This window comes from Hypanus sabinus, assembly GCF_030144855.1.
Source record: "Hypanus sabinus isolate sHypSab1 chromosome 5 unlocalized genomic scaffold, sHypSab1.hap1 SUPER_5_unloc_1, whole genome shotgun sequence".
Taxonomy (NCBI): Eukaryota; Metazoa; Chordata; class Chondrichthyes; order Myliobatiformes; family Dasyatidae; genus Hypanus; species Hypanus sabinus.
In genome coordinates, this window is record NW_026778917.1 from 1 (window position 1) to 12,756 (window position 12,756).

A 12,756-nucleotide genomic window follows, 5' to 3' on the forward strand; every position below is an offset into this window, starting at 1 on the left:
GGGCCGGGGAGGGGAGTGGACAGGGCCGGGGAGTATGTGCGGACAGGGCCTGGGAGGGGAGCAGACAGGGCTGGGGAGGGGAGGGGGTGCGGACAGGGCCGGGGATGGGAGCAGACAGGTCCCGGGAGTAGGTGTGGACAGGGCCGGGGAGGGGAGCAGACAGGGCCGGGGAGTAGGTGCGGACAGGGCCGGGAAGTAGGTGCGGACAGGGCCGGGGAGTAGGTGCGGACAGGGCCGGGGAGTAGGTGCGGACAGGGCCGGGGAGTAGGTGCGGACAGGGCCGGGGAGTAGGTGCGGACAGGGCCGGGGAGTAGGTGCGGACAGGGCCGGGGAGTAGGTGCGGACAGGGCCGGGGAGTAGGTGCGGACAGGGCCGGGGAGTAGGTGCGGACAGGGCCGGGGAGTAGGTGCGGACAGGGCCGGGGAGGGGAGTGGACAGGGCCGGGGAGTGGACAGGGCCGGGGAGTAGGTGCGGACAGGGCCGGGGAGGGGAGCAGACAGGTCCGGGGAGTAGGTGCGGACAGTGCCGGGGAGGGGAGCAGACAGGGCCGGGGAGTAGGTGAGGACAGGGCCGGGGAGTAGGTGCGGACAGGGCCGGGGAGTAGGTGCGGACAGGGCCGGGGAGTAGGTGCGGACAGGGCCGGGGAGTAGGTGCGGACAGGGCCGGGGAGTAGGTGCGGACAGGGCCGGTGAGGGGAGTGGACAGGGCCGGGGAGTAGGTGCGGACAGGGCCGGGGAGGGGAGTGGACAGGGCCGGGGAGTAGGTGCGGACAGGGCCGGGGAGGGGAGTGGACAGGGCCGGGGAGTAGGTGCGGACAGGGCCGGGGAGTAGGTGCGGACAGGGCCGGGGAGGGGAGGGGGTGTGGACAGGGCCGGGGAGGGGAGCAGACAGGGCCGGGGAGTAGGTGCGGACAGGGCCGGGGAGGGAAGGGGAGGGGGTGCGGACAGGGCTGGGGAGGGGAGGGGGTGTGGACAGGGCCGGGGAGGGGAGCAGACAGGGCCGGGGAGTAGGTGCGGACAGGGCCGGGGAGGGGAGGGGAGGGGGTGCGGACAGTGCTGGGGAGGGGAGGGGGTGTGGACAGGGCCGGGGAGGGGAGCAGACTGGTCCGGGGAGTAGGTGCGGACAGGGCCGGGGAGGGGAGCAGACAGGGCCGGGGAGTAGGTGCGGACAGGGCCGGGGAGTAGGTGCGGACAGGGCAGGGAAGTAGGTGCGGACAGGGCCGGGGAGTAGGTGCGGACAGGGCCGGGGAGTAGGTGCGGACAGGGCCGGGGAGTAGGTGCGGACAGGGCCGGGGAGTAGGTGCGGACAGGGCCGGGGAGTAGGTGCGGACAGGGCCGGGGAGTAGGTGCGGACAGGGCCGGGGAGTAGGTGCGGACAGGGCCGGGGAGTAGGTGCGGACAGGGCCGGGGAGGGGAGTGGACAGGGCCTGGGAGGGGAGCAGACAGGGTCGGGGAGGGGAGCAGACAGGGCTGGGGAGGGGAGGGGGTGCGGACAGGGCCGGGGATGGGAGCAGACAGGTCCCGGGAGTAGGTGCGGACAGGGCCGGGGAGGGGAGCAGACAGGGCCGGGGAGTAGGTGCGGACAGGGCCGGGGAGTAGGTGCGGACAGGGCCGGGAAGTAGGTGCGGACAGGGCCGGGGAGTAGGTGCGGACAGGGCCGGGGAGTAGGTGCGGACAGGGCCGGGGAGTAGGTGCGGACAGGGCCGGGGAGTAGGTGCGGACAGGGCCGGGGAGTAGGTGCGGACAGGGCCGGGGAGGGGAGTGGACAGGGGAGGGGAGTGGACAGGGCCGGGGAGTGGACAGGGCCGGGGAGTAGGTGCGGACAGGGCCGGGGAGGGGAGCAGACAGGGCCGGGGAGTAGGTGCGGACAGGGCTGGGGAGGGGAGGGGGTGCGGACAGGGCCGGGGAGGGGAGCAGACAGGTCCGGGGAGTAGGTGCGGACAGGGCCAGGGAGGGGAGCAGACAGGGCCGGGGAGTAGGTGCGGATAGGGCCGGGGAGTAGGTGCGGACAGGGCCGGGGAGTAGGTGCGGACAGGGCCGGGGAGTAGGTGCGGACAGGGCCGGGGAGTAGGTGCGGACAGGGCCGGGGAGGGGAGTGGACAGGGCCGGGGAGTAGGTGCGGACAGGGCCGGGGAGGGGAGTGGACAGGGCCGGGGAGTAGGTGCGGACAGGGCCGGGGAGGGGAGTGGACAGGGCCGGGGAGTAGGTGCGGACAGGGCCGGGGAGGGGAGTGGACAGGGCCGGGGAGTAGGTGCGGACAGGGCCGGGGAGGGGAGGGGGTGCGGACAGGGCCGGGGAGGGGAGCAGACAGGGCCGGGGAGTAGGTGCGGACAGGGCCGGGGAGGGGAGGGGGTGCGGACAGGGCCGGGGAGGGGAGCAGACAGGTCCGGGGAGTAGGTGCGGACAGGGCCGGGGAGGGGAGCAGACAGGGCCGGCGAGTAGGTGCGGACAGGGCCGGGGAGTAGGTGCGGACAGGGCCGGGGACTAGGTGCGGACAGGGCCGGGGAGTAGGTGCGGACAGGGCCGGGGAGGGGAGGGGGTGCGGACAGGGCTGGGGAGTGGAGCAGACAGGGCCGGGGAGTAGGTGCGGACAGGGCCGGGGAGGTGAGCAGACAGGGCCGGGGAGTAGGTGCGGACAGGGCCGGGGAGTAGGTGCGGACAGGGCCGGGGAGTAGGTGCGGACAGGGCCGGGGAGTAGGTGCGGACAGGGCCGGGGAGGTGAGCAGACAGGGCCGCGGAGTAGGTGCGGACAGGGCCGGGGAGTAGGTGCGGACAGGGCCGGGGAGGGGAGTGGACAGGGCCGGGGAGTAGGTGCGGACAGCGCCGGGGAGGGGAGTGGACAGGGCCGGGGAGTAGGTGCGGACAGGGCCGGGGAGGGGAGCGGTTGCGGACAGGGCCGGGGAGGGGAGCAGACAGGGCCGGGGAGTAGGTGCGGACAGGGCCGGGGAGGGGAGTGGACAGGGCCGGGGAGTAGGTGCGGACAGGGCCGGGGAGGGGAGCAGACAGGGCCGGGGAGTAGGTGCGGACAGGGCCGGGGAGGGGAGGGGGTGCGGACAGGGCCGGGGAGGGGAGCAGACAGGGCCGGGGAGTAGGTGCGGACAGGGCCGGGGAGGGGAGGGGGTGCGGACAGGGCCGGGGAGGGGAGCAGACAGGTCCGGGGAGTAGGTGCGGACAGGGCCGGGGAGGGGAGCAGACAGGGCCGGCGAGTAGGTGCGGACAGGGCCGGGGAGTAGGTGCGGACAGGGCCGGGGACTAGGTGCGGACAGGGCCGGGGAGTAGGTGCGGACAGGGCCGGGGAGGGGAGGGGGTGCGGACAGGGCTGGGGAGTGGAGCAGACAGGGCCGGGGAGTAGGTGCGGACAGGGCCGGGGAGGTGAGCAGACAGGGCCGGGGAGTAGGTGCGGACAGGGCCGGGGAGTAGGTGCGGACAGGGCCGGGGAGGGGAGTGGACAGGGCCGGGGAGTAGGTGCGGACAGGGCCGGGGAGGGGAGTGGACAGGGCCGGGGAGTAGGTGCGGACAGGGCCGGGGAGGGGAGTGGACAGGGCCGGGGAGTAGGTGCGGACAGGGCCGGGGAGGGGAGCGGTTGCGGACAGGGCCGGGGAGGGGAGCAGACAGGGCCGGGGAGTAGGTGCGGACAGGGCCGGGGAGGGGAGTGGACAGGGCCGGGGAGTAGGTGCGGACAGGGCCGGGGAGGGGAGCAGACAGGGCCGGGGAGTAGGTGCGGACAGGGCCGGGGAGGGGAGGGGGTGTGGACAGGGCCGGGGTGGGGAGCAGACAGGGCCGGGGAGTAGGTGCGGACAGGGCCGGGGAGTAGGTGCGGACTGGGCCGGGGAGTAGGTGCGGACAGGGCCGGGGAGTAGGTGCGGACAGGGCCGGGGAGGGGAGGGGAGGGGGTGCGGACAGGGCTGGGGAGGGGAGGGGGTGCGGACAGGGCCGGGGAGGGGAGCAGACAGGGCTGGGGAGTAGGTGCGTACAGGGCCGGGGAGTAGGTGCGGACAGGGCCGGGGAGGGGAGCGGACAGGGCCTGGGAGTAGGTGCGGACAGGGCCGGGGAGGGGAGCAGACAGGGCCGGGGAGTAGGTGCGGACAGGGCCGGGGAGTAGGTGCGGACAGGGCCGGGGAGTAGGTGCGGACAGGGCCGGGGAGTAGGTGCGGACAGGGCCGGGGAGGGATGGGTTATGTGACGAGGAGGCCAGTGTGTGCACCAAGGTGTAGACTCACTCACCCTCGGGCAGGAAGAGCTTGTTGGCGAGCAGCTGATCAGGGGTGGGAGCTGCCGAGGAATCCACACCCCCTTCCCTCTCCTGTTCCTCGCCTCCTCGCGAATCGCACAGCACAAGGGTGGTGAATGATCGGTTGCTTGAGTCGCCGGAAACCTGAGGGAGAAGGGACTGTGGGACAACCCCTTGTGCCTTCCCTCCCTCGCCTCAGCACACTCACCCACCCAGAGCCAGACGAGAGAGTCACAGCCAGTTGACTACCCACCCCTCAACCCCCCAACCCTGGATCCCACCGCAGGATACCCAGCAGCCTGAACCTCAAGGGAAAATTCACAAGGAAGTTGCTGGGAAAGTTGAATTGATTCGGAATTCACACCCTGGAGAGTTTGAAAATAAGGGGAGATATGACAGGGTTAACGCAAGCAGGCTTTTCCCACCGAGACTGGGTGAGACGAGAACTGGAGATCATGGTTTAAGGGTGAAAGGTGAAATGTTTAAAGGGATCACGAGGGGGAACATCTTCACTCAAAGGGTAGGGAATCTATGGAATTTATTGCCCACAGACAACAGCGGAGACCAAGCCATTGAGTGTACTTAAAGTGGAGTTTGATAGGTTCTTGATTAGTCAAAGGTTATGGTGTGAAGGCAGGAGAACGGGGTTGAGAGGGATAAATCAGCTGGAGTCTAGTTAAACAGTTGTGGCTACTCATTGTCCTAGGACAGACCTCAGGTTACCCATGAAGTTGGAGCTGGAGGCCTAATTTACCATTGGAGGACTGTGGGTGGGAGGGAGGAACAGGGCTTGTTTTGCTGTTGTGGTCTGTTGAACTGTGGACATGCCATGTTCTCATCCTCAGGTTCTGTTCACAATCAGGAGAAAATCTGCAGATGCTGGAAATCTGAGCAACACATACAAAATGCTTCTGTGGAAAAGATGCCAAAGGATTTCGGTCTGAAACGTTGACTGCACTGCTTTCTGTATCCTGGTGCATCCTGGCCGGCTGAGTTCCTCCAGCACTTTGTGTGTGCTGCTCAGGATTTGCTGGTTGTTCATGCCTATTCCAATGTACATGTGGTAACGAAATAGATCTGGAAAGCAGGTGACGCCTGTTAGAGGGTGGAGAGCTGCAGCTTCTCAGTGAGCATAAAGCCACGTCCAAGCACACCGTGTGGGGCCACGGTAGCGTGACACTATTACATCTCAGGACAGAGTTCAGAATTCAATTCCAGCGTCATTTGTGAGCAAGCTTGTCCATTCCTCCCCAGGGGCGCGTTGGGCTCTTTCCTCCCACACTCCAAAGATGTACCCGTTTGTAGGTCAATTGGTTGTAGGAAAGTACAGCACAGAAACAGCCCATCTAATCTGTTGAAACACCTAAACTGGCTACTCATTGTAAATTGTCCTGCGATTGGGCTAAGGTTAAAGCGGTGGGTTCACACACACACGTAGACAGACAGATCTCCCATCCCCTCACTCCTACCTGCAGGATCACTCCCAGTGCATTCCTGTGCTGCTGATTTTTAACCACCACCACTCGACCGGCAGACAAAGCCTTCACCCCACTTGTCGACTCCATCACTTTCTTCTGCAAAGTAATGGGGTGCAGATCGTCACAGAAAACCACCCCATCAGAAGCACGACTCCAGTAACTCCATCATTCCCGACACTGCGTGGAGTTTGCAGGTTCACCCGGTTTCTGCCTACCACCCAAATGTGCCCCGGCTGCTGGTGAATCGGCCGATGCAAGGAGCCGCCAGTGTTTGAGCGAGTACTAGAAACCGGGGGAGTTTCTATTAACTCTGCAGGGCGACGCGGTAGTGCAGTGGCTAGCGCAACGCTTTGGTCTGAGCTCAACTCCCGCCAATGTCAGTAACAAGTCTGTAGGTTCTCCCCGCGGTCACGCGGGTTTCCTCCCACAGTCCGAAGCTGTGCGCGGTATTTATGGAAGTGTGGCGGCACTCGTAGGCGCCATTGCCAAGACCCTTCATTCACCATCGTTTGGCACCACACTGGGTCTGGAATTCCCTACACTCGTTACCCGAGGGAGCGGTGCCGAGGTGTACCTGCAGGGAGGCCCGCGTGTACAGGAGCTCCCGTACGGTGATGTAGTAGTGCTCCAGGTCACTCAGCTGCCCAACACACTCCACGTCCAAGTTGGCCAGCTTCTTGGTCAGGTCTTGGATCCGCTGCTCATATATCTGCAAGGTAAACGGTTCCTGTTTGTGACCTCTCTTCACAGCTCAATACCCTCATGGGCCACCCAACCAGGGTGGCGCGGATAGCATAACACCTCGCAGCTCCAGTAACCCGGGTTCATTTCCTGCCACTGTCCGTAGGAGTTAGTACATTCTCCCTGACCTCTGGGTGCTCCAGTTTCCTCTCACAGTCCAAAGACATGCCGGTTAGGGTTAGTGAGCTGTGGCATGTTGGCACAGACTGTCCCCGGCACAATCCTGGGATTGCGATGGCTCATTAACGCCAATTACACATTTCTCTGTGTTTTCACATAGAAATAAAGTTTATCATTCTCTCTGAATGTTTACTGCATCCTTTCCAGATTAACATCATTTTTCCAGTAGTGGGGTGACTCTGTATGGTCTCGACAACATGCCTACCCACTACAGTGCTCAATGCTCTGTCTGCTGAAGGCCAACGTGCCAAATGCCTTCTTCCCCACCCTGTCTACCTGTGTTCCCGTCAGCGAACTGTCCTTGTATCAGTGTCTCTTTGCTCTATAGCACCCCACCATTCACTGAGCATGTCCTGCCCTGGTTTAATTTCCCAAAATCCGCCTGACATTTGCTCAAGTTGAACCCTGGGTTGGGGAGCTGGCCCGTCCCAGCGGAAGGCAAGCTGAACTGCATTCATCTGTTGCCGCACTAGCACGTGATGCATTGTTCTTGCAGAAACGCGGCTCCAGGACAATGACCCAGGCACCATCGACAGGCCACTTGGACAGTTCTTGTGACTGTGTTTTCTGCTTCCATAACTACATGGGTTACGTGTGTTATGTGTGACTATGTCTTCTGCTCTGTAATTTTATGGGTTATATGTGCTGTGTGCAACTGTATAGAAACATCGAAAGCCTACAGCACAGTACAGGCCCTTCGTCCCACAATGCTGAGCCGAACATGTCCCAACCTTGGAACTACCCACAGCCCTCTATCTTTCTAAGCTCCATGTAGCCATCCAGGAGTCTCTTAAAAGACCCTATCATTTCTGCCTCCACCACCAGCAGCCCATTCCACTCACTCACGACTCTCTGTGTAAAAAACTTACCCCTGACATCTCCCCTGTACCTACTTCCAAGCACCTTAAAACTATGCCCCCTCGTGCTAGCCATTTCAGCCCTGGGGAAAAGCCTCTGACTATCCACACGATCAATGCCGTTCGTTATCTTGTATACCTCTATCAGGTCACCTCTCATCCTCCGTCACTCCAAGGAGAAAAGGCCAAGTTCATTCAATCTCTTAAGGCATTCTCCCCAATCCAGGCAACATCCTGGTAAATCTCCTCTGCACCCTTTCTATGGTTTCCACATCCTTCCTGTATTGAGGTGACCAGAACTGAGCACAGTACTCCAAGTGGGGTCTGACCAGGGTCTTATATAGCTGCAACATTACCTCTTGGCTCCTAACCTCAATCCCACGATTGACGAAGGCCAATGCACCGTATCCCTTCTTAACCAGAGTCAAGCTGCGCAGCAGCTTTGAGCATCCTATGGACTCGGACCCCAAGATCCCTCTGATCTTCCACACTGCCAAGAGTCTTAGGATTAATACTATATTCTGCCATCATATTTGACCTACCAAAATGAACCACCTCACATTTACCTAGGTTGAACTCCACCTGCCATTTCTCAGCCCAGTTATGCATCCTGTCAATGTCCCGTTGTAACTTCTGACAGCCCTCCACACTATCCACAACAACCTCAACCTTTGTGTCATCACAAAGTATTCATTAAGTACCTCCGCCATTTCCTCCGGTTCCATACACACTTTTCTACTGTCACACTTGATTGGTCCTATTCTCCCACATCTCACGTATGTTTTTGCTACCATGATTATGTGTTGTGTGAGACTGTTTTCTGCTCTGTAACTATATGGGTTACGTGTGCTGTGTGAGACTGTTTTCTGCTCTGTAATTATATGGGTTATGTGTGCTGTGTGAGACTGTTTTCTGCTCTGTAATTATATGGGTTACGTATACTGTGTGACGATGTTTTCTGCTCTGTAATTATATGGGTCATGTGTGCTGCGTGAGACTGTTTTCTGCTCTGTAACTATATGGGTCATGTGTGCTGTGGGAGACTGTTTTCTGCTCTGTAATTATGTAGGTTACGTGTGCTGTGTGACGATGTTTTCTGCTCTGTAATTATATGGGTTATGTGTGCTGTGTGAGACTGTTTTCTGCTCTGTAATTATATGGGTCATTTGTGCTGTGTGACGACGTTTCCTGCTCTGTAACTATATGGGTCATGTGTGCTGTGTGAGACTGTTTTCTGCTCTGTAATTATATGGATCATGTGTGCTGTGTGATGACGTTTCCTGCTCTGTAACTATATGGGTCATGTGTGCTGTGTGAGACTCTTTTCTGCTCTGTAATTATATGGGTCATGTGTGCTGTGTGACGACGTTTCCTGCTCTGTAACTATATGGGTCATGTGTGCTGTGTGAGACTGTTTTCTGCTCTGTAATTATATGGGTTATGTGTGCTGTCCCCAGAGAAACGTTGTTCAGATGGCTGTGTTCATGAGTATGGTTGAATGACAATTAAACTTGAACTTGAACACAAACAGATTTGTCTCAGCTATACCCAAGCTTACATAAATATCACAGGGTGAAATTCAGTCTCAATTCTAGATACATACACAATGACACACTCAAACCAGAGCAGAAAGATATTCTTGTGCGCAGCCAAGTACAAGTATAGAAAACGCACCCAGGACATCCCGATTCTCTTTACTAAAAGAGAATAGAGGGAGGAGGTACAGGAGCCTGAAGACACACACTGAATGATTCAGGAACAGCTTCTTTCCCTCCGTCAGATTTCTGAATATTCCAAAACCCATGAATACTAACTTCACAATGCCTATTTTTTCCAATATTTACTTATTTTGCAATTTACACAAACTTCTGTGTCATTGCAGTGTATGGCTGCTGTGAAATAACAAATTTCACAACATCCTGGTCATGCACCTGCAGGAGAGACGTCAACTAGAGATCATTTACACGGGTGATGACAGGACCTGGGTTATAGGGAAAGGTTGAATAGGTCAGCACTTTATTCCCCGGAATGTAGGAGAATGAGGGGAAATTTGAGAGAGGTTTACAGAATACAGGCCTTGATCGAGTGGATGTGGAGAGGATGTTTCCTATAGTGGGGGAGTCTAGGACCAGAGGACACAGATAGTGTGGATGTGGAGAGGATGTTTCCTATAGTGTGGGAGTCTAGGACCAGACTACACAGATAGAGTGGATGTGGAGAGGATGTTTCCTATAGTGGGGAGTCTGGGACCAGAGGACACAGATAGAGTGGATGTGGAGAGGATGTTTCCTATATTGGGGGATTCTAGGACCAGAGGACACAGATAGAGTGGATGTGGAGAGGATGTTTCCTATAGTGGGGAGTCTGGGAACAGAGGACACAGACAGAGTGGATGTGGAGAGGATGTTTCCTATAGTGGGGGAGTCTAGGACCAGACTACACAGATAGAGTGGATGTGGAGAGGATGTTTCCTATAGTGGGAGAGTCTAGGACCAGAGGACACAGATAGAGTGGATGTGGAGAGGATGTTTCCTATAGTGGGAGAGTCTAGGACCAGAGGACACAGATAGTGTGGATGTGGAGAGGATGTTTCCTATAGTGGGGGAGTCTAGGACCAGACTACACAGATAGAGTGGATGTGGAGAGGATGTTTCCTATAGTGGGAGAGTCTAGGACCAGAGGACACAGATAGTGTGGATGTGGAGAGGATGTTTCCTATAGTGAGGAGTCTAGGACCAGAGGACACAGATAGAGTGGATGTGGAGAGGATGTTTCCTATAGTGGGGGATTCTAGGACCAGACTACACAGATAGAGTGGATGTGGAGAGGATGTTTCCTATAGTGGGAGAGTCTAGGACCAGAGGACACAGATAGTGTGGATGTGGAGTGGATGTTTCCTATAGTGAGGAGTCTAGGACCAGAGGACACAGATAGTGTGGATGTGGAGAGGATGTTTCCTAGGACCAGAGGACACAGATAGAGTGGATGTGGAGAGGATGTTTCCTATAGTGGGGGATTCTAGGACCAGAGGACACAGATAGAGTGGATGTGGAGAGGATGTTTCCTATAGTGAGGAGTCTAGGACCAGAGGACACAGATAGTGTGGATGTGGAGAGGATGTTTCCTATAGTGGGGGAGTCTAGGACCAGAGGACACAGATAGAGTGGATGTGGAGAGGATGTTTCCTATAGTGGGAGAGTCTAGGACCAGAGGACACAGATAGTGTGGATGTGGAGAGGATGTTTCCTATAGTGGGGGAGTCTAGGACCAGACTACACAGATAGAGTGGATGTGGAGAGGATGTTTCCTATAGTGGGAGAGTCTAGGACCAGAGGACACAGATAGTGTGGATGTGGAGAGGATGTTTCCTATAGTGAGGAGTCTAGGACCAGAGGACACAGATAGAGTGGATGTGGAGAGGATGTTTCCTATAGTGGGGGATTCTAGGACCAGAGGACACAGATAGAGTGGATGCGGAGTGGATGTTTCCTATAGTGGGGGAGTCTAGGACCAGACTACACAGATAGAGTGGATGTGGAGAGGATGTTTCCTATAGTGGAGGAGTCTGGGACCAGAGGACACAGATAGAGTGGATGTGGAGAGGATGTTTTCTATAGTGGGAGAGTCTAGGACCAGAGGACACAGATAGTGTGGATGTGGAGAGGATGTTTCCTATAGTGAGGAGTCTAGGACCAGAGGACACAGATAGTGTGGATGTGGAGAGGATGTTTCCTATAGTGAGGAGTCTAGGACCAGAGGACACAGATAGTGTGGATGTGGAGAGGATGTTTCCTATAGTGACGAGTCTAGGACCAGAGGACACAGATAGTGTGGATGTGGAGAGGATGTTTCCTATAGTGAGGAGTCTAGGACCAGAGGACACAGATAGAGTGGATGTGGAGAGGATGTTTCCTATAGTGGAGGAGTCTGGGACCGGAGGACACAGATAGTGTGGATGTGGAGAGGATGTTTCCTATAGTGAGGAGTCTAGGACCAGAGGACACAGATAGAGTGGATGTGGAGAGGATGTTTCCTATAGTGGGGAGTCTAGGACCAGAGGACACAGACAGAGTGGATGTGGAGAGGATGTTTCCTATAGTGGAGGAGTCTGGGACCAGAGGACACAGATAGAGTGGATGTGGAGAGGATGTTTCCTATAGTGGAGGAGTCTGGGACCAGAGGACACAGATAGTGTGGATGTGGAGAGGATGTTTCCTATAGTGGGGGAGTCTAGGACCAGACTACACAGATAGAGTGGATGTGGAGAGGATGTTTCCTATAGTGGGAGAGTCTAGGACCAGAGGACACAGATAGTGTGGATGTGGAGAGGATGTTTCCTATAGTGAGGAGTCTAGGACCAGAGGACACAGATAGAGTGGATGTGGAGAGGATGTTTCCTATAGTGGGGGATTCTAGGACCAGAGGACACAGATAGAGTGGATGCGGAGTGGATGTTTCCTATAGTGGGGGAGTCTAGGACCAGACTACACAGATAGAGTGGATGTGGAGAGGATGTTTCCTATAGTGGAGGAGTCTGGGACCAGAGGACACAGATAGAGTGGATGTGGAGAGGATGTTTTCTATAGTGGGAGAGTCTAGGACCAGAGGACACAGATAGTGTGGATGTGGAGAGGATGTTTCCTATAGTGAGGAGTCTAGGACCAGAGGACACAGATAGTGTGGATGTGGAGAGGATGTTTCCTATAGTGTGGAGTCTAGGACCAGAGGACACAGATAGTGTGGATGTGGAGAGGATTATTCCTATAGTGACGAGTCTAGGACCAGAGGACACAGATAGTGTGGATGTGGAGAGGATGTTTCCTATAGTGAGGAGTCTAGGACCAGAGGACACAGATAGAGTGGATGTGGAGAGGATGTTTCCTATAGTGGGGGATTCTAGGACCAGAGGACACAGATAGAGTGGATGCGGAGAGGATGTTTCCTATAGTGGGGGAGTCTAGGACCAGACTACACAGATAGAGTGGATGTGGAGAGGATGTTTCCTATAGTGGAGGAGTCTGGGACCGGAGGACACAGATAGTGTGGATGTGGAGAGGATGTTTCCTATAGTGAGGAGTCTAGGACCAGACTACACAGATAGAGTGGATGTGGAGAGGATGTTTCCTATAGTGGAGGAGTCTGGGACCGGAGGACACAGATAGTGTGGATGTGGAGAGGATGTTTCCTATAGTGAGGAGTCTAGGACCAGAGGACACAGATAGAGTGGATGTGGAGAGGATGTTTCCTATAGTGGGGAGTCTAGGACCAGA

At 57.4% G+C, this 12,756-nt stretch overlaps 1 protein-coding gene across 1 annotated transcript in view; it reads right to left on the reverse strand.

The window, feature by feature from the left end:
- Positions 1-4,200: 4,200 nt before the first annotated feature.
- Positions 4,201-12,756, reverse strand: part of skic2 (SKI2 subunit of superkiller complex) — a 159,323-nt gene continuing 150,767 nt past the window's right edge. Inside the window, exons 21-23 of the mRNA XM_059957481.1 lie at positions 6,283-6,417; positions 5,700-5,804; positions 4,201-4,374 (exon numbers count right to left, since the gene is read on the reverse strand). Of these exons, the coding sequence (XP_059813464.1) occupies positions 4,216-4,374; positions 5,700-5,804; positions 6,283-6,417 (399 nt within the window). The 3' untranslated portion in view covers positions 4,201-4,215. The remainder of the gene's footprint in view (positions 4,375-5,699; positions 5,805-6,282; positions 6,418-12,756) is intronic.